The sequence below is a fragment of the Parambassis ranga genome, chromosome 2 (assembly GCF_900634625.1).
Source record: "Parambassis ranga chromosome 2, fParRan2.1, whole genome shotgun sequence".
Classification (NCBI taxonomy): Eukaryota; Metazoa; Chordata; class Actinopteri; family Ambassidae; genus Parambassis; species Parambassis ranga.
In genome coordinates, this window is record NC_041023.1 from 27,130,407 (window position 1) to 27,152,162 (window position 21,756).

Genomic DNA, 21,756 nt, shown 5'->3' on the forward strand with positions numbered 1-21,756 from the left:
TCTTGCACCATTCGGTGCTCGGGCCCTAAAAAGGAAAAAGGGATCCTGGCAGCTCAGCTGTTCTATTTAGGCAGTGTGTTAACAGTTGATGGAAACATGGAGCTTATGTAACAAGCTTTTTTTTAAGAAATGGAATGTCAGGGAGGATCAGACTGCACAAACATGCAGTTATATTATACATATTTCATCAAGGAACACATTATCACACCTGGAAGCACTCCACATGAAACCACACACACTTCAGAAGATACGAAACACTTTCAAAGACAGGCGCTGGTCACATCATCTGTACATATGATATAAAGCAGTAGAAATCCATATAATGAAATAAAGTCCCAGCACTGGTAATGCTGGATGCAGCATTGCACCAGGAACCGTACTGATGAGCTTTTAGAGCGCAGCAGTGCCAGTGTGTGTCCATTGGATGCGTAATAATAAGCTCTATTATGATTATGATTATTATAGATTGCAACATTTAGACTTGTACAAACTCAACAGAAGCTGTTTGAGGTCGCCGTCGCCTTATTTTGAGGAGAGAAACGCCCCCCGTCCCCGCGCGCTCTGGCGCTCCTAGCCTACAGTCCGCCCACCGGTCAGCCTGGCTGCGCGCACAGAGCGCACACAGAGCTGCTCCGCGGGATACAGGCAGCACTTTGTCTCTCTATTCAAAGTGTGACACAAATGTCACACTTTGACATAAACATCACTCAACATGAATGACATCAAGATCTCTGTGCTGGGCAGTGACGGTGTCGGCAAATCAGGTAGAATAGAAGTGGTGACGCACCACGATGAGCATCAGAAAAACAAGCATGCTTTCTGAAGGACCCACCTGTCTGTCTGTCTCTCTGTGTGTCTGTCTGCAGCTCTGATCGTCCGCTTCCTCACCAGGCGCTTTATTGGCGAGTACGCGTCTTCCTCAGGTACGTGCGTCAACGATACGTTTGTTTTTGTTGTACTTTGTAATTTGACATATGCACAACCTCTGGTGATATACACAATTTCCTATCGAAGTTCAAATGGTGTAACTCAGCAGTGAGACAGGGTTAAAAGGAACAGGACGCACAGTTGTGCAGTCTTGTTGTCGATATGTTGTTGTGTTTTGATGGTTTATTTTATGTAATGAATATGCATTATAATAGGATATCATATTTACCAGTGCCGATTAAGGTTCTCAGCTAAATCATATTTCAGTGTTTGTTTGTTTTTTGGTTTGCTGGAAACTAAACTTAGTCTGCACTCTGGTATAACAAAAAACAAACAAAAACACAAACAAAACCCCTACCAGTTAAGATAATCCTTTATGGTACAGCATCTTAGCAGTGCCATAATAAGGTCAAATAAATAAAGAAAAAATATATAAAAGAAAAGGTATCAAACACTGCGTTTTATTGAATAATAAAGGTGACATTGTTGAAGTTCTACAATGAATATAAAGAGTGACTAATACTGAACTCTGCAGTCACTGTATATATCACCTGTGAGCAGAATGAGTCACATCAGGTTCTGATAGTGGCTCAGCTGGTCTTTGTTTTCCTGAGTATGATCTAGTTTCACCTGAGCTTGTCCATATTCAGTGCTGTTTGACATTTGAACTGACAAGGTGACAGAAACTGTCTATCAGGACAGTCAGACGTGTCATTCCATTACTGGCACCCAGGTTCTCTCTCTTTGATGTTGAGCCTTTCCTTCCTTTATCCAGACAGATATGGATTCACTGACGTATTTTCAGTCTGTACCTATGCTGTGCAGTTTACAGACACCCTACATTTATTTATTTATTTATTAATTAAGAACCTTTACCTTGTTATTGCTGTGTGTTACTCTGATTCTATTTTTACCATTACCGCCTCAGCAACATAAGAATGTGTGAATGTACTTGGAGGGTCTTATGGTCACTTCACTTTTATCTTCACCTCACTTAGACTACAGTATTATAAGTATTAAAGCTACTAGGTACTGTTTTGTTGTTTAAACTGCTTTTCTCCACTCTGTTTTCATCCACAGAGTGTATATACCGGAAGCTTCTCTCTGTAGATGGGAGGCAGGTTAATCTACAGCTATATGACCCCTGCTCCCAGGTTAGTTTACACCACATACACACACGCACACAGCAAAAGGAACGTATAGTTATAGTTAATGAGACCTGAGTGAGAATAAAAAAAATAAAAAATTAGCATCATGCAATTGAGGCATTTAAAGGGTTGAAGTCCCGATGATAATTAGTCAATATTTATTCGTCGACTGAATCATGACTGAAATTGATATATTGAAAGGGTTAAATTCCTTCACCAAATTTAATATGTGGTAGTTTTGAGCAGGGCTGAAGTTGTTTGATAGATTTATGCAGGAAAAAGAAAACATTAATCATGTTCAAGTTCATTAATCAAGTTTTATAGCAGTTTTTTGACACTTTATTATAAAATTTATATCATTTTAAAATTAAAATTTGAATTCTAAAATTTGAGACTCTTTGTTACAAAAAAAACAAAACTAAAAAACACCAACACAGACAAAATGGTGGTCAGTTAATGAGAACAAAAAAAATGCCCAAATGGACAAAAATGTCCATGATAAATAAACAATGAATTAGATGGGCTCAATAACATGACTGACTGTATATTTATAATTATTATAATATATTTTCCATTCGTATACAACAAAACTGTTGATTGGACCGAACAGCGATTTACATCAGGCCCAGTGAGTGGAAACCCAAAGCTGGTGGTGAGCACCATCCATCTTAGTGTGTAGAGCCAGTCAAGTGTGCAGCTGTCCTGAGCTGAACCACCTCAGCCCCAGTCCAGTCCATTAATCTGAGTCAAAGCACACAGACAGCAAGGCCCTCCCAGTTAACACCCGACCTCCACACCACCATGAGCTTCTCCGCCACCTGCCTTCATTCATGTCGACTAATGTACTTTGTACACCAATCTATAAACTCTGTGTGAGGTTTGTATATTACAAATTATATTAATATTTTTATTATTTAGGCCTGTGAGGGAAAGCCTACTTTAAATGACCAGATTCACTGGGCTGATGGTTTCATCGTGGTGTACGATATAAGCGACCGCTCCTCCTTCCTCACTGCCAAAGCCATAGTGCGCCTAATCAGAGAGCTACAGCTGAGGAGCGCCAAGAGGTATGGACTTGAATTCACATGTCAAATATAACCAGTGGAAATCATTGAGTTAATAACTCTGATGCTCTTTGGCCCACAGAGACGTAGACTCGTTCATATTTTTGGTGGGTAACAAACAGGACCTTTGCCACGTGAGAGAGGTGCAGCACGAGGAAGGCCAATGCCTGGCAACTGAGCTTCGCTGCCAGTTCTCTGAGCTGTCAGCGGCCGAACACTACCAGGAAGTGACACTCGTATTCTCCAAGACGGTGCAAAACACTAGCCTGAGTGGCAAGGCCAAGGATCGCAGGAGGCGCCCCAGCGGCTCCAAGTCCATGGCCAAACTCATCAACAACGTCTTCGGCAAGAGGAGGAAATCGGTGTAAGCATCTGATACGAGGACAGCTGTCAATCAAAAAGTTGGACCAGTGGTGTCGGACTCAAACATACCCCCTCTCCTGTCTGTATCTTCATATTCGTGTTGCTGTTAATGAGCATGTAATTGGGACCTATGTGCTGAGTAGTTTCCCCTCTATCATACCATCACTGAAGATGGTTCTCTAAGTATCCATTTATCATTGTTAAATAAATATCTTTTCTGTTCTAATGTTATGAGCAACAGGGTGTCTATGTCCATCTATACTCTAACCGACTGTCATAACATTTGGAACCGGGTGAGCAATATCACAAATACATAAAGCAGAAATGATATTTGTCCACAGAGCGGTTGGACTTACTCTCAGAGACTGAGTGGAGAGGAGCCTCTCGGTCTCTGACAAAGTCTTTCTGTTGGGACTCTTACTGAACACCTGCTGTTATTAATGCAAACTACTGTAGATGTTGACTTTGATTTAACAGAACATTCCGCACATTCACTTCTATGCAACCATCATACTGGCTGTATGTCTTTGTGAGTGGGGGTCCTGAGAGGTTTGCACATGCAGCAGAGCGTACCCAAATCCTGACTGGATCCAGGGGAAGGTCAGAGGGCTGCGGTTGCTTTAGAGGCCTGGAATCTGTTTGATGTAGCGAAGCATCATGATGGCTAACACATGGCCACGCTTTGAGCTCGTTGACGGTCCATTTGGCCATTAGCCGCCTGATCTTATCCTTCTGTTATGACAATGCGCTGTGCATGCTGGCACTTAATCCATCCCATCCATTATAAATCCCTCCTTTTACTCACTGTTACTCCACAGATCAGCCTGACTGACAGCTCAGTGAAAAATACCTTCAGCTTATCCCACACAGAGTAGTTCTTACCTGAGCAAACACATCTTGTTCTGACAAGACAGAAACCTTTACCTCTCTCCCTCAGACAACTCAAATATTACCACGTATGAAACACTATAACATTAAATAGTATCACAAACTCACTGCCAAAGCTTGCCTGTAAACAATTCTTTAAGCACAGAGCTTGGCTTTGCTGTGCTCATCTCTTCTCAGCTCTCAGAAACATTTCCTTTTCCTGAAGCTTTGAAGTCACTTCCACTCCTTTAATCAGGAAATATGAATGGCTTAAACTGAGGTCAGAGCCAGGGTTTGTATTCTGTAACCAAAACCATCCCATCTGTTCTGAGAATGAACGCAGCACAGATGCACAAATCTTCAAATCTGGGAGAGAAATTTTCCCTCAGTAAGTGAAACTGGAAAATTTCCAGTTAATACAGGAAATACTGATGTAGACCGCCATGAGCAGGGTAAGTAGTTTCTGACTCAGAGAATCTCTTTGCCTCCATCTTGTGTTCATGAGCAGTACTGCAGTTTGAGACATTTTGTTCCAACCAGCTTATGTTTAAGTGACTTTCTGAGAAAGTGACGGTGCAGATGAAGTGACCACTCATTACCTGTCATCTAAAATAGAACCCCAATCACTCTCTCTCTCACTCTCTCTACAGTCCACATATAGAAATGTTAAATATTTAAAATATCTTCATCAATATCGTGCAGACCTGCTACTGCACAAGAATTAATGATCCAATTCACTATTAAAGACACAGTTTTACCATTAAATGCTTTCAAGTCTGAGGACCCAGTGGATCTGATCTTTAAATACTGCTGAAACATCAGACTCCTAAATGTATTTTTTTTTTTTAAATATATATAATTTATTTATTTTTTTAAAAATGCAGCCAGATGTAACAGGACATTCTGGAACTGGAAACTGTATAGGCTGCTATGTATTGGGTCACTTTTGCTGGCATACTAAATATAATTAATAATAAATTATAAGTTGTTAAATAGAGATCATCATCTTGTGTCTCCACCTAGTGGATGTTTGTGTAAGAGAAAAAAAATACAGAATGACTTTTGTAGAGCTTTATTGGGAAGTGATCATCTCCAACTCATAAATCATCTGAAACAGGATTATAATATATATGTAGAATATAAATCAATATTTGTCGATGTATTGATAAAGGATATAATGTAGTAATTAAAAAGTAGTAGAATTAAGAGTACATTTACTATTGCTGTAATAATAAATATAATAAAACATAAGTGTGCAGGATTGCCTGGCAGCAGACAGAATTTACAACAATCTCTAGCCTATTAGTAAACACAATCAATCAAAGGAGGCATCCCAAAAGCTGTAAGGGGACTAAAAAAAAATAAAATAAAATAAGTGTAATGCAGCTAGTAGGTCGGTAGGACTAGTTTTTTTTGTCTCATGACTGCCACTGTAAAAAAAGAAAGGAAGGAAAAAAAACACAAAAAACCATCTGATTTCTTTGGTTAAGGATCAAACAAATTGGAATATTCATATATACTTTCTACTCTCCTATGTATATGATGATATATTTTTCATGTTTTCATAGTGGCCATCTTAGGCAATATCAATATGACTGTGCATTTGAAGTGGAGGTCAAAATCAGTGGTGTGGATGGAGATGTGAAGCCTCACAGATGGTACAGTTCAACTGAATTATCAATTTCTGCTGATACCTTTTAACCATCGTGGTCCATGGGTAATACATTGAGTATTTTGATACATTGACACACACACACACACACACACACACTTAAACAGTGTAAAATGCACAGACTGAATAAAGTGCAGAGGAGGGTAGAATAAGAAGGTGTAGAATAAAAACTGTAACAGAAGCTACATTCATCATCAGACATTTGGTAACATTTGACACATCAGGGTAGTTTGTATATTTCACCAAATGTTTAAAAGCTGAAGCCTGTTGTTAATAAGAATGCACAAACATCAAATATGGAGTGTCAGCAGCAGCATGTGTGCCTCTTCAAACTCCCAGATTGAAGAGGAAACACATCAGAGGATCACACAGCTGGAGGTGGATGGCTCTGCCCTGCTGGACACACAATACAATTGCAGTCAGTGTTTTTTTGACAGTGTTGAAGACATCACTGCTAATGCACGGACTACTTTTAAAAGGGTCAACAGGTGGGACACTAAAAATTAAGATGCCCTCTCACTGCTTCCATAGGATCATAGAAGGTGAGCTGCAGCAGGTGCTGCTGATCATCAGACAGTTGCCAATCTTTCCAACAAATTTACCCCTTATACACAGTGTCAAACACGGTGGAGGAAGACTGATGCTTTGGACAGACACAGGCACCTGGACACCTTGCAGTCATTGAACTCCTCTGTATACCAGAGACTTCTAGAGACAAATGTGAGTCCACCTGTCTGACAGTTGTCCACTACAGGGACAGAGAGCCCTTAGCCACTCTGCCACCACACATCCGTAACTCTGACTCTCTGCCTGCATTCAAGCCACAGCTCAGAACACGACTTTTGAAACTAGCCTACTAGCCTAGTTAGATTTTATCATTCTCCTTCATGTTTTTATGATGTATATCATGCTGTAACATTTATTTTATTTTATATTGTAATATTCTAATGCTGCAGTGTTTATTCTATTTATTTGTGGTATTTTGCAAACTCTGTAAGGTGGGTGTTGGCTATGGGTGCCTATACATAAAAGGTATTTTTATTATTATGCACAGCAGATGATTTTGTATTTGTCAAGCACACACAATGAAGCAGAATTTTTGAACAGCTAAACCCATTTTTGCATGAGGGAGAAAACTTTATACTATGTGACAGAATAGAAGGGCCCACCTGTGCTCTGGAGCGTCAGGCTGCTTTATCCTCTTGGGAGCGCTGCACTCTGGCTCATCCGGAGGCCTCTGAGCATTTTCTCTGGTGTCAGTGTTCATCTGAAAATAAATAAATGAATAAATAGAAGCTGCTCTCAGCAATGTACAAAATCTAATGACTAAGTTAAATAAAAAAAATGAACTTTCTGGGAATAGGAAATGGACATAGAACATATGGAACATAGACAGGGGTTTATATATATATATATATATATATATATATATATATATATATATATATATATATATATATATATATATATATATATATATATATAAACCCCTGTATATATATATATATATACTGACTTGCAAGGATCTGTACACAATTCTTGGAAGCTGAAAATGTCCCAGTTCTTGCATGGCCAGCATACTCACCGGACATGTCACCCATTGAACATGTTTGGGATGTGCTTGACCGGCGTATACGACAGCGTGCACCAGTTCCCACTAATATCCAGCAACTTCGCACAGCCATTGAAGAGGAGTGGACCAACATTCCACAGGCCACAATAGACAATCTGATAAACTCTATGCGAAGAAGATGTGTTGCACTGCATGAGGCAAATGGTGGTCACACCAGATACTGACTGGTTCTGAGTCCCCAGACCGCCAATAAAGCAGAAACAAAATGCACATTTCAGGGTGGCCTTTTATTGTGGGCAGTTTAAGGTACATCTGTGCACTAATCATGATGTCAGATCAGCATCTTGATGTGGCACACCTGTGAGGTGGGATGGATTATCTCAGCAAAGCAGAAGTGCTCACTATCACACATTTAGACAGATTTGTGAACAATGTTTGAGAGGAATGGTAATATTGTGTATCTGGAATGAAGTTTAGATCTTCAAGTCCATCTCATGAAACATGGGAGCAAAAACAAAAGTGTTGCGTTTATATTTTTGTTGAGTATATATATATGTGTGTGTGCTTGACATGTATATATGTATGTATATATGTATGTGTCTGTTTTACATATTACATTTTTGTTTTTTGGTTTGTTCTTTTCTCCATATTTGTGTGTGCCCAGTCTGCTGTATGTGTGTATTATCTTATAGTATCTGGTCAAATATATGGTGTAAAAATCATGTCATTTTTTTTCTTGCTCTCCCTCTACGCTGTTTTAATCACACATGAATCAGTTAACACAAATACTGTATGTGCAACTATAGCACAGCGTAGTTACTGTATTATTCACAGCAACTCCTTAAATAGTGTAATTTCTCTATGAACACACAGTATTTTACTGTAAACTGGTATACTGTAACTTACTGCCCTGAAACACGGTAAGTTACTGAGGATTTCACAGGGATTTTTTACAGTTTGGTGAAAGTTGCTTTAGTATCACAGAGCTATTTAACAGAAATAACACTGACCTCATTTTGGAGAAAGTTACTACAGTTAGATACAAATTATGCAAAACCTTTAAGCAAAAAAAAAAAAAAAAAACAAATGCTGCAGAGGAACCACTTACACACAGTACACACGTCCTCTTTACTGGCTACCATTTCTGTGTCTTATGTCAGAATAAAATTCAGATTATGATTATTATTCCAGCACTATGATTATGGATTATAATACCTTCTGCTCTGTCACATGTCTATTTGTGGCATTTTCAGGCTCAGTTTTGCTCCAGTCCAAAAGCAGTTGCCATGAAACGCAAGCTGTTTAGATAAATGCATGATTGGGTGCTGGCAGAAATTATTTTCTGTATTGTGCGCATGCATGAGACTCACCATGTTTCTTTTCCTGCTGGGATTGTGGCCATCTGTGGCGGATTGGAGAGGTCGACCACACGGCTCATCTCGTCGATGGACTGCTGTCTGTTTGGACTGCAGCTTCCTGTAAAGACAGCACACTTGGTAACTTATTGGCTTTAATGGCACCCTAATGCCTAATGCCGTCTACATCTACATCTTACTGACAACCTCATTCTGCCTTCATTCCTTACTAAGAAGAATTGTTCTAGAATAATATGTCCCTCAGCTATTGGTTTTACTATTTATATGCATTTGTGCACCAACCACCAACAGATGTGTGTGTGTGTATGATACTATAATTAGTTTTTTTCTTTTCTGTAGCATTAGCGACAATAAGAATTTGTTCATGTGTTTAAGCTTTGTTTATATTAGAAAGATAATTTAATGCAGGAATAAAGAGGGCTGCCACTTGCTCCATTCTTAATATTTTTTAGACTAAACAAAAGCACATAATAACACATAATGACATGTCAAAACAATGCATCTGTGACCATCACTGAGAGCAGCATCCAATAGCCTCAAAGATGTCAGTCAGGTCAGTCCATAGTCTTTGTTAAATCAATAATTCAGCTATGTGTAGACAATCGCACACCTTTCAGCCCTGCACTCCTCCCCAGTGGTGTGAGTGCTGCTGACCCCTGGTCCTCCCAGCCTGTCCTCTCCTCAGTCCTCCACCACAGCTAATTACACTCCCTGGAGTTTAGAGCCCTCAGCCTGCAGCCTGGGCCCCCATCTGCTGGGTGGTCCAAGCTCTTTGACAGCCCCCTCTGTCTCTTTTCTGACAAAGTGATAAACTAATTAGCCTGCCTGGGCACGCCAAGGTCGGGGGCCCTCAGCATAGCCAGCCCCTCCACATAGTGGGGCTGACCCCGGACCCTCCTCCGGGGAGCTGGGGCCAGGCGGGTTGGCATTAGAGTTACTGAGGTCTGGCTGATCAATGCTGAAAGGCTGTCTGAGAGACAGGCAGCCCTGAGGTACAGTGCTACAGTCATTCTGTATCTGCTGACAATAAAATCCTTACAGTGCATAGTTTAAGCCAGGAAGAACATTTACCTCACATCAGTCAGAAATCCTAAACAATACATTAACTATCATTTAAAGCAGTTCTTGTATTTAGATAGTAGTTGTTTGTGAATGTAAGATTCGCCTTTGATTCACAGATACCCCATATATGTCAGGAACACACCTGATAGCTGAGCTTAGGCTTTGGTACCAGTCATTCAGATCTTCCTGGTTGCTGGACATCAGCAGGAGTTTGGCTTTGGGGAAGGTTAACTAAAGCAAGAAGAGGTAGAGGACAGTAGTTAGAGATGTCGTTGGCAGCATGGTGTGTCACAATACACATACTATACCAACATTGTAAACATGTGCTACAGACTAAAAATGTGTTGCTGCTTATCTTACAGATACTAGAAGCAGTAACATTATAAGAGCAGTAGAGGGCAGCCCAAAACCAACAAAGGCTTACCATCAGACTGTCAATCTGAAAAAACAAACAAAAATAATGCTTCTTGTTGAAGGCATTCATCATGACAGAACTATATGCAACCAGATTTACAGGAAACATACATTTCACACTGTGTGCAGCTAGACAGAAAATGTTCAGCTCAGATCTCTTGTTGACCACAGAGTAATGCAGTCCTCTTTCTCTGAGTCAACAGTAATTATCAACTCTGGTTCGCATTGCTAAGACCAGCCTCAGATTGTCCTTGTCAAATAAACCAATGAGAGATGTCCAAGCCCAAACAAAAGGGGCTTTTAGAGCATCATAATTACATTCAGAAAGCTATTACAGGGGATCAAAATTAGGCCTTTCACATATTAAATGACCTTTCACATTTACCTGCAGCAGCTGCCTTTACAAAGGTAAACTAGCTTGTTGAGCAGTGACATATCGATCATTTCCATGTGTATTTGGATATAGCTCATCAAACATTAGGGTGTTTTTACACAGGTGGAGGGGAGTGTCTCTCATTATACTTTAAATGGATTAAGATTTCAAATGTACCATCATCAAAAGTATTATCTAATTACAGAGTTCAGCGAGTGAGGCCGAACGGAGTTGCGCATGATATTAGCCACTCGCCACTTGGGGGACGTTGGTTTATTTATGCATAAATAGATTCCACTTCTCTTGCAATGCAGTAATTAGGGATTTGTCAGGAAATCTGACCCTCTTAGGTAGAAATTACTTTGTATAATAAGAACGGCAGAGCACGGAGCCTCATCGCTGCACATAATTTAGCTTGATTATTTATACATCAAAGAGAATCTGTCAGGGATGTGGGAAAATATTCAAGTAGTGAGGGGGTATTAGCAGGAGGAAGGCTGCAGACAGGGAGAGAAGAAAGAACGAGCAAGGTTGAGACAGTCGGAGGGAGAGGAAAAAAGGAGGTAAGCCACAAATAACAGGCGGCACTCTACAAACATGTGTGACAGAGGGGGGGGGGGGCACCAGGAATTTTAATAAAACTGATTTTTTTTCAAACTTTGCATATAGATTGCCATGGCATTTACAGCTGTCAAATTTAATTTGGCTTTAATTCTTCATGGCCCTGCATGAGGAGGGCCCTGGAGTGCTGACAGCCCTTTTCCTTGAGCTCAAGCAGGGGCCCAAGATCAATAATGTGTCCTTATGAGAAATTACGTGTAATGCTATTGAGTATGCATTCGGGCCTCGATGGGATAAGAGGCTAATGAAATGCCATTTCTGCCATTAGATAACGTGGTGCGGGATCGCAAAGAGCGGCGACAGGCTTGAGGAAGATGTATTTACTGGAGGCCCGGAAGAGATGGATCTGCAGCCTAATCTGATCCACCAAGTGAGGGATTCTGTTACAGCAGCCAGCCATCATGACACTCCTCAGCTCCATATGCACACACACAGAGTGTGGGTGGTGAAAGGAGTCTCCGAGGAGGAGACACACACACACATACATATATGTATATGTGTATATATATATATATACACACACACACAGGTATGTTATTATAGACTGTGAGTCCCACAAGTGTGTAATTTTGGACCGTATGCTCTTAACAGTCTGCCTTCGTCTAGCCTCGCCAAGAAAGTCAGCTTTGTGACAATCACTATATTAAAATAAATGTTTGAAACCTGATGACAATTTAACTGATTATGAAAACAGTACAGTACAGTATACAACAAGTCATGAGTAAATTTAGCCAAAATTTAGAGATAGAGAGAGAAGTGGACATTAGAGTGATCAAACTGCTGCACTTCATAGAGAAGCAAATTAACATCACAACATAAAGAGCGCTCTGACTTCGAGCCCATCAGCTGAAATGAATACTGATATCATGCAGCACTGACAATAAACGCTGCATAAACGTTTTGGTTACTTGCTCAATGATGCATGACTCGTTCCTTTCAATGTTTCATGACAGCAACTACATCATTTAAACACAATTTGTCAGCCAGCAGCTGCACTAAAACCTGTCAGACAGATCAGGTTGAGAGGAATGACACATTAGAAGTTCAACTTTTGGGCTACTTCAACAAAGGACTCGAAGTGATTAGGGAGAAGAAGAGGTGTGGGAACACAGGTCTCCTCTGACAAGCATAAATGACACTTCATTGAGTGAGACTGGTGAAACATTCAGGAGCCTCTGTTTGACATACTGTACAACAACTGTCAAGGCGAAGTAAGCTATGCAAATCACAGCAAGAGTACACACATCATAACAGGAAATTAAATAATACCTATGCTAAGATTCACTCATGTGTATAGTCCAATCAGTAAACAGATGTCTCCCCACCTGCTGCACAAGAACCACTCTGAGCATCTTCTTTTGAAGTTCAGCTTGGGACATGTAATTACTCATATTATGTCAGACATGGTTTTAAAATAGTGGCCTAAAAGTGGCCTCAATTTCTATTAATGCTTCACATATACAGAGAGATCAGCTGGGTTCTGCAGTCACATGGTGGTACAGTGCCAGAGAAGTAAAGAGGAAGCTAAGCAATAAGATATCCCTTCCCTAACTTACAGACATGATGAGAATTTTGAAAAAAATCTATGAGAGCTTTAAAGTAGAGCTGCTGCTCCTGCACAATGAACGAGCCAGTTGAGGTGAATTAAACACTTGCAGAGGCTGCCCCTTGACAGCCTTCCTCTAGAGGTGTAACCAGGCGTGGTCAGCTGGGTGGAGGCTACAAGACCCAGGACTCACGGGAGGTATTACGTTTTCCAGCTGGTCTAGGAGAAGGTGAGGATTAGCCAAGGAAGAGCTGAAGACACGGAGGTCCTGGCAGTTTCACTGCTAGTTTACACTAATAAATGTATGTGTTTTTTTCTTGTAGTTATAATACAAGGAATCTGTAGACTCAGTTACACTGAGAAGAGAATACATGCATGTACTGTACTAAGTTTTCACAGTTGGATGTTTATCCTTGGGCCCAGCCTTTACAGCACTCGGTGTTTGTCTGAGCATACCTACTCAACAGGTCATCCCACAATTATGACAACTGAGGAGAAACTTCTGTGTGGATATAATACACCAGAAAGCGCCCTCTGCAGCAAAGACACAGCAGATGTTGCTGCTGAGTTGTAAGCGTCATCACTAATCTGCATGACGTGTGTGATTTTGTGAATACTGTGTAATCTTTGAAGATTAAATGTTGAATAAATATGCTGTCTCTTTTTTTATGACGTTTTTTCTTTATGTGCAAATGTACAAATGTTACTTTCATCTACATCTGACAAGCAACAAGCGATGGACCCACCTCCAATAGCTGGAAAAATGCACCCTGTTTTTTTCCCTAGCAACAAGCCTATCTGTGACTTATAGGATGCATCCTTTATGAAGTACTTACTCCCCCGTTTAATACCCTATAAAACAGAAGTTATATATTAAATGACTATAATTATGTACTTTAATTTTATAAATAAATGTGCAATAAAGTTTTTGTGTTGTCTCCAAGCAGCTTGAAATCTGAAAAAGGAAACACCTTTTTACCAAGCAAACCCAGCAGTTAGTTTGTTTTTGTTTTTCCCCTGAACAATGTAACATAATTCAAAGGATGTACATTACTACATTATTAAAGAGTGCCACTCACGCTGAGAAGGCCTCCCTGGCTCCTGGTGTGGCCAAACACCTTTTCTAAAACGCAGTCCTGTAGTGGGTAGGCGTGCTGGCCAGTGAACTTGTCTCCCCTGGTGGGATGCAGTTGGCTGCAACGACTGGCTTGCAGCAGTATGTCAGAGAACAGGAAAAACATCTTGGGCTTAGCCTCCGCACCTTTTGGAGGAACCACCTTCAGCCAGCCTTCTCGGATGTACCACCTCCCTGTGAGAGGGGAAGAACAAACAGATAAACATAAATGGATATTCCACTGTTCAGTCTGTGTTGAAAACATGCTATAAATGACATTCTGTTTACACATAATAACACACCATGTTGAAGATACATTTGCCCTATGGCTTAATTACAAACACACACAAACATGATCAGCTGTAGGTATTTAAACACAATGGAATTACACATATTGATCCGAATAAAACCTATGTTTTTTAATTGCTATAACAACTTACGTATGATGAATCACAATAGCGTGGCAGTGCTGTTCTAAACAACATCACTCATCACTCATTTGCATCAAACCGCTGAAAACACAAATAATGAGACTAAATAAGCCTGCTAAACTGAAAAGATAAACCGAAGGGAGCAAAGAGGCAAAAGAAATTCTAAGACAGACTTGGTGGGAGGTAGGCATTATGGGGTGTGGCTGCTAAAGAAAGCTCCTGTCTCTCCCCCACGCCACCCCACCCCCTGTGATTGGCAGCGGTGTGATGATAGCTAATAAGCAAGAGGCTGACATTTGGATAGATAAGATGAAAATTCAGCCTGGGTCCAAGTGTTTTTGTAATTGCCCCAGCCAGCAGTCTGTGATTGCAGCTAGCCTGAGTGGCTGGAGCACTGCCTCTGGGGCTCACAGAGGACATTTCCAGCCACAGACATGCCCACTGAGATTAAGTGGTGGGGCCAGGTGGGGGTCAAATTGCTTTTAAAATGCCATGGGTCTCAAACAGAAAAACAGTCAGGAGACATACCATGACTCTCTCAGGTGTTGCGTGGAGATTGGAGAAGTGGTTGTGATCGTTCTATTAAATATGATATGAATGAAGCCCTGTTTGAGCCTATTGCATCCTGTAAGACATTTTCTGGAGTACAAGTTATCATTTTAATGTACATACATTAAAATGATTATATATATATATATGATAAAATTGGGTTTCATTGTACACATGTACAAGCCAACCCAGTCCTGTTATACTGTGATTATTAACAGACATGTTTGGGGTTCTTGCAAATGATTATATATATATATATATAGTCACACATACTGTAGTTGCACTGGACAAGAGGAGACAGAGATAGCTTGTATAAAATGTACAAGAAAAGCCAAAAACAACCAATTTTAACACAAAATTATGACAACTTACAAAGTTGCCTAAGCACCTCTCATAATTATTTTATTATCGTTATCTAAAGGCGTTTATTGATCAGTATAAGACTAAATGCAAACTATTGTGATGTTGAAAACATCATGCCAAATCTGGTAAAAACATCTGGACCGGGTAAAAGCACAATGCATAACCATTCTGTGATAACAAAATATGTTATCACTTTTAATCTATGCATGGCCAGTAATGTGTTACATATTTGCTGCCAGTGTTCACTGTGCTGAAACTGATACATTTCAGTAGACATAAAGTTTGCTGATTATCCAGACATGCTGGGATACCTTCTGTTAGTTATTGTACACCTGGCCAGGAAGTATGTAGTTAAGGTCTCAATCTACATATTCTGTCCAGTACATACAGTGCTCACATGTAAAAAATTTAACACAAAACAGGTTATGTGATTCCTAATACTTTAGGTAAAAATTGTATCCAACATCCCAAAGTTGAACATGTGAGGAGAGGGTGGAGTCTCTTTGTGGGCTAGGTTCTTGTCAGACCCCCCTGCCTACATCTGACCATCCACAGTGCTTTGAGCCACAGCAGGTTCAAAGAGAAGGAAGTGCTGAACACTCTGCATGCTCAGGCCTTTCAGCTTATCTTGTCACAGAGCACCTCTGCTTCAAGTCTATGCTGAACGTAGTGGGGGGTCTAAGCAAGGTAGGGTAGGAAATAAAGGTTGATCTACAAAGGCTCTTGTTCCTCCTGATGTGTCTGAGGTCACAAGAGGAACAAGCAAAGGTCAGCCAGTGACAATATGAGAACAAGTCCAGTTTGGTATCTGTATTGCTGAGAGTGGAGCGTCTGTAGACCTGATAACTAACTTAACATTCAGAAATATTCTGACATCAATAAACAATAAACACCTCCGATCCAGAACCTTTAAAAGAGTGCAGAGCTCCCGGGAGACCAGGGAGAATGGACTGCTACACTACACACATACATTATTTGTGTTTACATTTTTTAATAATCATTTTAAATCATAAAAAGATAAAAAAAAAGATATTTTGGGATGGATGGGGTAACAGTGAACCATACTTTAAAAATACTAGTATGAGCATTAGCTGCTAGGGACCATTCATTCACTGAGGAGTTCTCCTCTACCCTCCATCTCTTACTGAGCTTTTTCCAGACACTACTGCAATTTCTCTCTTTTATTATTCACTGTCAAACCTGCTAGTATTAAGTGTATTATTTCTGATTTCCAGCTTTCATCCTCTTCACTCTTCCTCTGTCCAATACCTCCCTGGTGCTGCTCAAGGTTTTCTCCTGTTAACAGGAGGTTTAGGCTTTGGGTTCTATAAAAACAGCAGTTTTGAAAAAACACTACATTGATTTGGAAGAAAGCAGCACATTCTAACCAGAATATCATTGCATTGCTTCTCAATGAAGACCTTTAATGATCAAACATGTTGCCAATTAATTTTTGTCAATGACAAGATAAAGTGTAAATTCTCTAAATGTTTTAGCGCTGAAAAGAAGAATTATATTTGTGGAATTTGATTGGCAGTAATATTTTGAAATCATCATTTCTCTTTTTCTCAAAGTGTGTTCTATGCTGGTTCAATGAGCAAGTCTCATCAAGCTTAAGAGGGAAAAAGGCATGCAGAAAATAAAATCAGTGCAATAGACAGGAATGTAGAGAGACATAAACAGGAAAAAGATCAATGTGAAACAAGATAGAAATGTAAGACGTCTTTGTTTTAAATTGAAGAAATCAGCAGGCAGACACAAATCTGTGGCCTCCTAGGGAAAGGGGCTGACTGTCTGCTGTATCGATGTCCCATTGATTCAGGCTTTGTGTCTCACAATCGCCCCCCCCTCCCATCTCCTACAGAGCTACTTAATATGTTAGAGGGGATCCAATGCTTCTCATCTGTAAAAGACAGAGCTTCTCTTTTACCCACATTAGAGGTGATGGTTGGAAGGGAGGAAGGAGAATGGGTCGGCGCGGGGTTGCTGGGCGGGGTGGTGTTGCTGCAGCTCTGAAGTCTGCCTAGTGGGACTGGAGCTTTAGTGGCTGGAAAGGAAGCCGGCGGAGTTGTGAGGGCCTGAGAACTTGAATGAGAGGAAGCTTTTGAAACTTCCCACACCGGCATTAGAGAGATGAGCTGCTATTCAGCATTTGCTCCCAGCCAATCCCAACACATCATACACAGATAAAACAAGCCTGCATATCCAAGCAAACAAACACACACTCGTGGCACCATGCACACTTACATTTGAGAAAACACACACCATCACATACGCACACGTGCACACACACACCCACACAAACACACTTTGGCTTTCTTTTTATCTGCTGGTCCGCAAGATGCGGCTGGGCTCTAATTGGTCCTGGGGGAGGTTGGCAGGGCGAGCTGAGCATCAACGAGGCCAGATTCTCTAGAGACAAACAACAGGAGGGGGAGTGGCAGGAAGAAAAGGGCCATTGCTCCACAAGTGGAGAGGCAACCAGAACGAAAGAGTGGAAAGAAACACGGACAAGACAGAAGGCAGATAAATGGTCAGCGCATGATCGCTTGCAAACTTTTATTTCTACTATTTGCACTCCGTGTGTGTCTTTCCCCTTCAAACATCCCAAATAAATGAACACATTTAGATCATTCCAGGTTCCTGTCTGTTTATCTGTGCTCGTCTTGATTTAGCTCTGCCCACCTGTGTCCCACAGGACATCAAGCAGTAGATAGATGCAAAAGTAGGTGAAGAGGAGATGGAAATAGGGATAAAAGGAATATATGATCAGATGGTCTAACCTGGAGCCAACACCCTGGTCTTTCGGCCCTTTAGCAGCTTCTGCACACGGCAAAGCTGCAGGTGGTTCACATGGCACCGGGCATTGTCCTGAATACGCTGGGACACCTCGCACACTGCAGTCACTGCCTCTGTGGCACAAACACAAACATTTGTATTCAGTCAATCAATGCCTAGAGACAAAACTTAAGCTTAATGATGTATCTCTTAAATTTCATCCCTTTTTTCTTCTTTACCAGATTGTTGATCTCTCTAAAACATCCAAATGGTCTTTAATTATCTTGCTTACAGATTTCTTTTTTAATTTAAATGATGTTTCAAAAATACAAAAAATTAGTAAAGAATTGTTAGGATGCTTTTCTTAAATATAAATATTCTTTACAATATTGACAAACAATGTCAAGGTTGAATAAAGTGCACACGTACACATAAAACACATACATCTAAACATTTTTTAAGATAAAATCAATAGCACAATAATTATGGAGCAATGCTGAGGATGCAGAGAAGAGAATGTATAGACTGAGCTCTTGGATGTTTCTAGAGGGCACAGTAGTAGTAAATACGACTAAGCCTGAATGACCATATAGTGTCTTTTTTGAGCGCCATTATCTTTGATGAACTAGAAAGGTGAAGAGAAAAGGTTCAGTGATGTAGAGGAACTAGTGGAAATACCTAAATCTTCCATCAGCCTGTGTCTGTGTCGACAACGACTCTGAGCTGAAAACCTGCTGCTTGCAAATGGTATTTAGTATAGTATCATATTTCCCTGAGGAACACACCAGGTGGACAACATAGCCTTGGGCTTGATATCATTACTGAAAATTCATGGGACCTGTGAGTGCACATAAGGTTGTTAATGTGTGAAACCAGGCAAGGTGGATCCTCTGAAGTGATAATAACCAGAACACTTTCAAAGGAAGAAATGGAAATACAACTTGATAATAACGACTTATTTTTTCCATCCATTTTCCAAATGTATTAAATAATAAAACAAAATGTTATGTTGTGGTTTCAAAAAAGAGGTCAAAGTCTTAGTCTAGGACACTACCTCGGTCCCTCCCAGATTAAATACTACATATATTTTGGTAAAACATTCAACCAGTCATAAAAGACACTCACAATGTTTTGATTTTCTCTCAATAAAGCTAAATTGTTAATCTTCTTTTTGGATTTCAGATTACTTGTGTATGTAAATGATGTGTACACATAGGTACAATTCATTGAACTCCCAATATCATCATAAACAAAAATATAACAAATATGTTGCCAACTTTACCATTAACAAAAACTTTGTCACATCAAAAGAGGTTAGTGTTTTTTAACCTTAAAATAGACCACATGCAAAAACCCAGTGCTATTCTTTCAGTCAAACCTGAACCCTGTGAATTCATAGTCCTGTCATTCTGCTCACTGTATTATCCAGTGATTACTGTATCTGCGAGGGGAAAAAAAATAAAAAAAAAACCTTTTCCAAACTACCTTTCTCACTTTTGTGAACAAAGCTTTAAAAATCTTTGCCCCAGAACAAATAGGCAAATAGTCAAAATAGAAAGAAGCATCCAATTACTGCGTGCCAGCCACAATAATTGCTGTAAACATTTAGAACTACATCATTAACGCGTCCAAAATAACAACATCAGATGGATTGTAATTTCAAGCTCAACTTTTCCTGCTTTTGTTCTGAGCAATGAAACTCACAGGATGAACTTGATCCTCAGGGCAACTTGTCTACACTAAAATAAGCACGGCCTAATTGGCTCGCTTAACTTCACAACAATTACAATGTAAACCAAACAAGGCATCCGTGTAGACTTTTTCCTTTGTTGTACATGTTTGGAATATATTCCATTGTCTGCTTTAGAAAAACAACAACGTCTAATTACAGTATTCTTAGGCTGAGCTCTGGCTGAGGCATTAATAATGCATCTAACCCATTAGACATTCTGATGACATCTTCCACTTCTTACAGCTCTTTATTCCATTTATTCTCTGCTTAAATAGTGTTTGACCATGGAACAAGGACTGTTAACTTTTACTGTTAAATCTCTGAGAGATGTAGATTTGTTTCTAGTCAGGTCAGGTTTGGTTAGGGTTAGTACAGCAGAGTCAGACATTTGAGTACAATCTAGGAAAACTGGAAGCTTAAGGGGGGGGGGTGCAAAATGACACAACAAGTGGCACAACAAGAGAAAACACAAACAACAAAGCCTCTTGTGATTCTATCTGCTAGTTTGTCTAATCAGATACAGTATGATTTGTCTGGAATTTCTTTTTTAAACAATTCCCTTTACAATACAACCAGGCTGGCTATAGGATGTTTTTGCACCCACGCACACACAAACACACACACATACGCACACACAGATAAAAAGCAGCAGTTTTAAAAAAAGATCTCTAATGAGAAGAGGAAGAAGCAATGCTTGGAGCAGATATGTACCTTTATCTTAGCATCAGAGGCTGTTTTAATTTGTAAGCAAAGGCAGCACACAGCAATAAGATTTTAATTGATACACATAAATAATTCCTTGTGTACATTCGCATTCCGGTCAGATTTGCTGTATGTTTGACGATTTAAATTAGTCATTATCGGAATTCCTGTTGATGTTGAAGATTTTATTTATTAATTTAGCTCCCACTTAAATGTCTTCTGGTCCGCTCCTAATTAATTATGTCAAAATCCACATCAAACTCCAGCTTACATACATACTGAAGCTCTGCTTTAATTTCTCTGCTAGCCAAATGCTGTTGTGACAATAACAACAAATGAGCAATAAAACGGAAAGAGAGCTTCTTCCTTTGTTTCTCAAATTAAAATAATGAGTGCTGTTTATTAATTCGACAGAGTCTGCTTGTGATGCAAGTTGTTGCAGGTTGTTTTTGTTTATTTTATTTTTTTCCTGCTGATGGAGGACATGCCATACATATTATAATTATACAGCACTAATTAATTCTCCTGTGTTCCTTGTCACATGCATTTAAGATTAGGTTTACTGTGAGTGCACCACAACCTTCTTACGTCTGATGTCTGATTAAAAGGGACATCATCGCACAACACATCACTTGTTGTTAGGTGTCTGCTTTGACAAATCGAAACGAACAAACCCTTACAACACTGACAGTGAGGGAGAAAAACATGACAACATAAACCTCATCTTTACACCTGCAAATGTGGACACCCTGCTCTGCAATGAAAGCACTCGGGGTTAATCTTCAGAAACTGTCCCTGAAATGCAGCGAAAAATGATTACAGAGGCAGCAGCATGATTGGAAAAGACACTTACTTGAAAGCTGCTCAAACTCTGGGTTTTCTGGACTTGTGTTGGCAGTCAGGTCTTGTAGGAAGTGCTTATACCTGTGGGAAAATGAGAAATAAATAAAGTCACTCTGCTTTCACTGTCTGAAAAAATATTACTCAGAAAAAGGATAGCTGTTAACTGGAACAACACTAGAAAAACAGTGATACAGAATGAGTCTCTGCCAAGAGTTAATGTCACGTAGAGCTGCAACCA

General features: G+C 40.0%; 2 protein-coding genes across 3 annotated transcripts in view; one reads left to right on the forward strand and one right to left on the reverse strand.

Annotated features, from left to right (window-relative positions):
* Nucleotides 1-602: 602 nt before the first annotated feature.
* On the forward strand, nt 603-3,568 carry rergla (RERG/RAS-like a). The gene is made up of 5 exons (XM_028399646.1): nt 603-764; nt 867-923; nt 2,008-2,081; nt 2,994-3,142; nt 3,222-3,568. Exons 1-5 carry the CDS (start codon nt 713-715, stop codon nt 3,505-3,507), a joined length of 618 nt encoding a protein of 205 aa, XP_028255447.1. The 5' UTR covers nt 603-712; the 3' UTR covers nt 3,508-3,568.
* Nucleotides 3,569-5,528: 1,960 nt separating this feature from the next.
* The window catches only part of arhgef39 (Rho guanine nucleotide exchange factor (GEF) 39), a 40,297-nt gene continuing 24,069 nt past the window's right edge, over nt 5,529-21,756 (reverse strand). The window contains exons 6-12 of one of the 2 annotated variants that reach the window (XM_028398683.1): nt 21,529-21,599; nt 18,247-18,375; nt 14,086-14,315; nt 10,195-10,283; nt 8,985-9,090; nt 7,211-7,308; nt 5,529-6,434 (exon numbers count right to left, since the gene is read on the reverse strand). In XM_028398683.1, the coding sequence (XP_028254484.1) occupies nt 6,398-6,434; nt 7,211-7,308; nt 8,985-9,090; nt 10,195-10,283; nt 14,086-14,315; nt 18,247-18,375; nt 21,529-21,599 (760 nt within the window). In that variant the 3' untranslated portion in view covers nt 5,529-6,397. Of the gene's footprint in view, nt 6,438-7,210; nt 7,309-8,984; nt 9,091-10,194; nt 10,284-14,085; nt 14,316-18,246; nt 18,376-21,528; nt 21,600-21,756 lie in introns of both variants that reach the window. The other variant, XM_028398677.1, reaches the window with a different exon arrangement.

Bases quoted from the DNA above. Each gene is read 5' to 3' on its own strand.
- rergla (XM_028399646.1), top strand. From the start codon at position 713: ATGAATGACATCAAGATCTCTGTGCTGGGCAGTGACGGTGTCGGCAAA. The intron at 2,082-2,993 runs GTTAGTTTACAC...TTTATTATTTAG, and splicing joins TATATGACCCCTGCTCCCAG to GCCTGTGAGGGAAAGCCTAC. The intron at 3,143-3,221 runs GTATGGACTTGA...TTTGGCCCACAG, and splicing joins CAGCTGAGGAGCGCCAAGAG to AGACGTAGACTCGTTCATAT.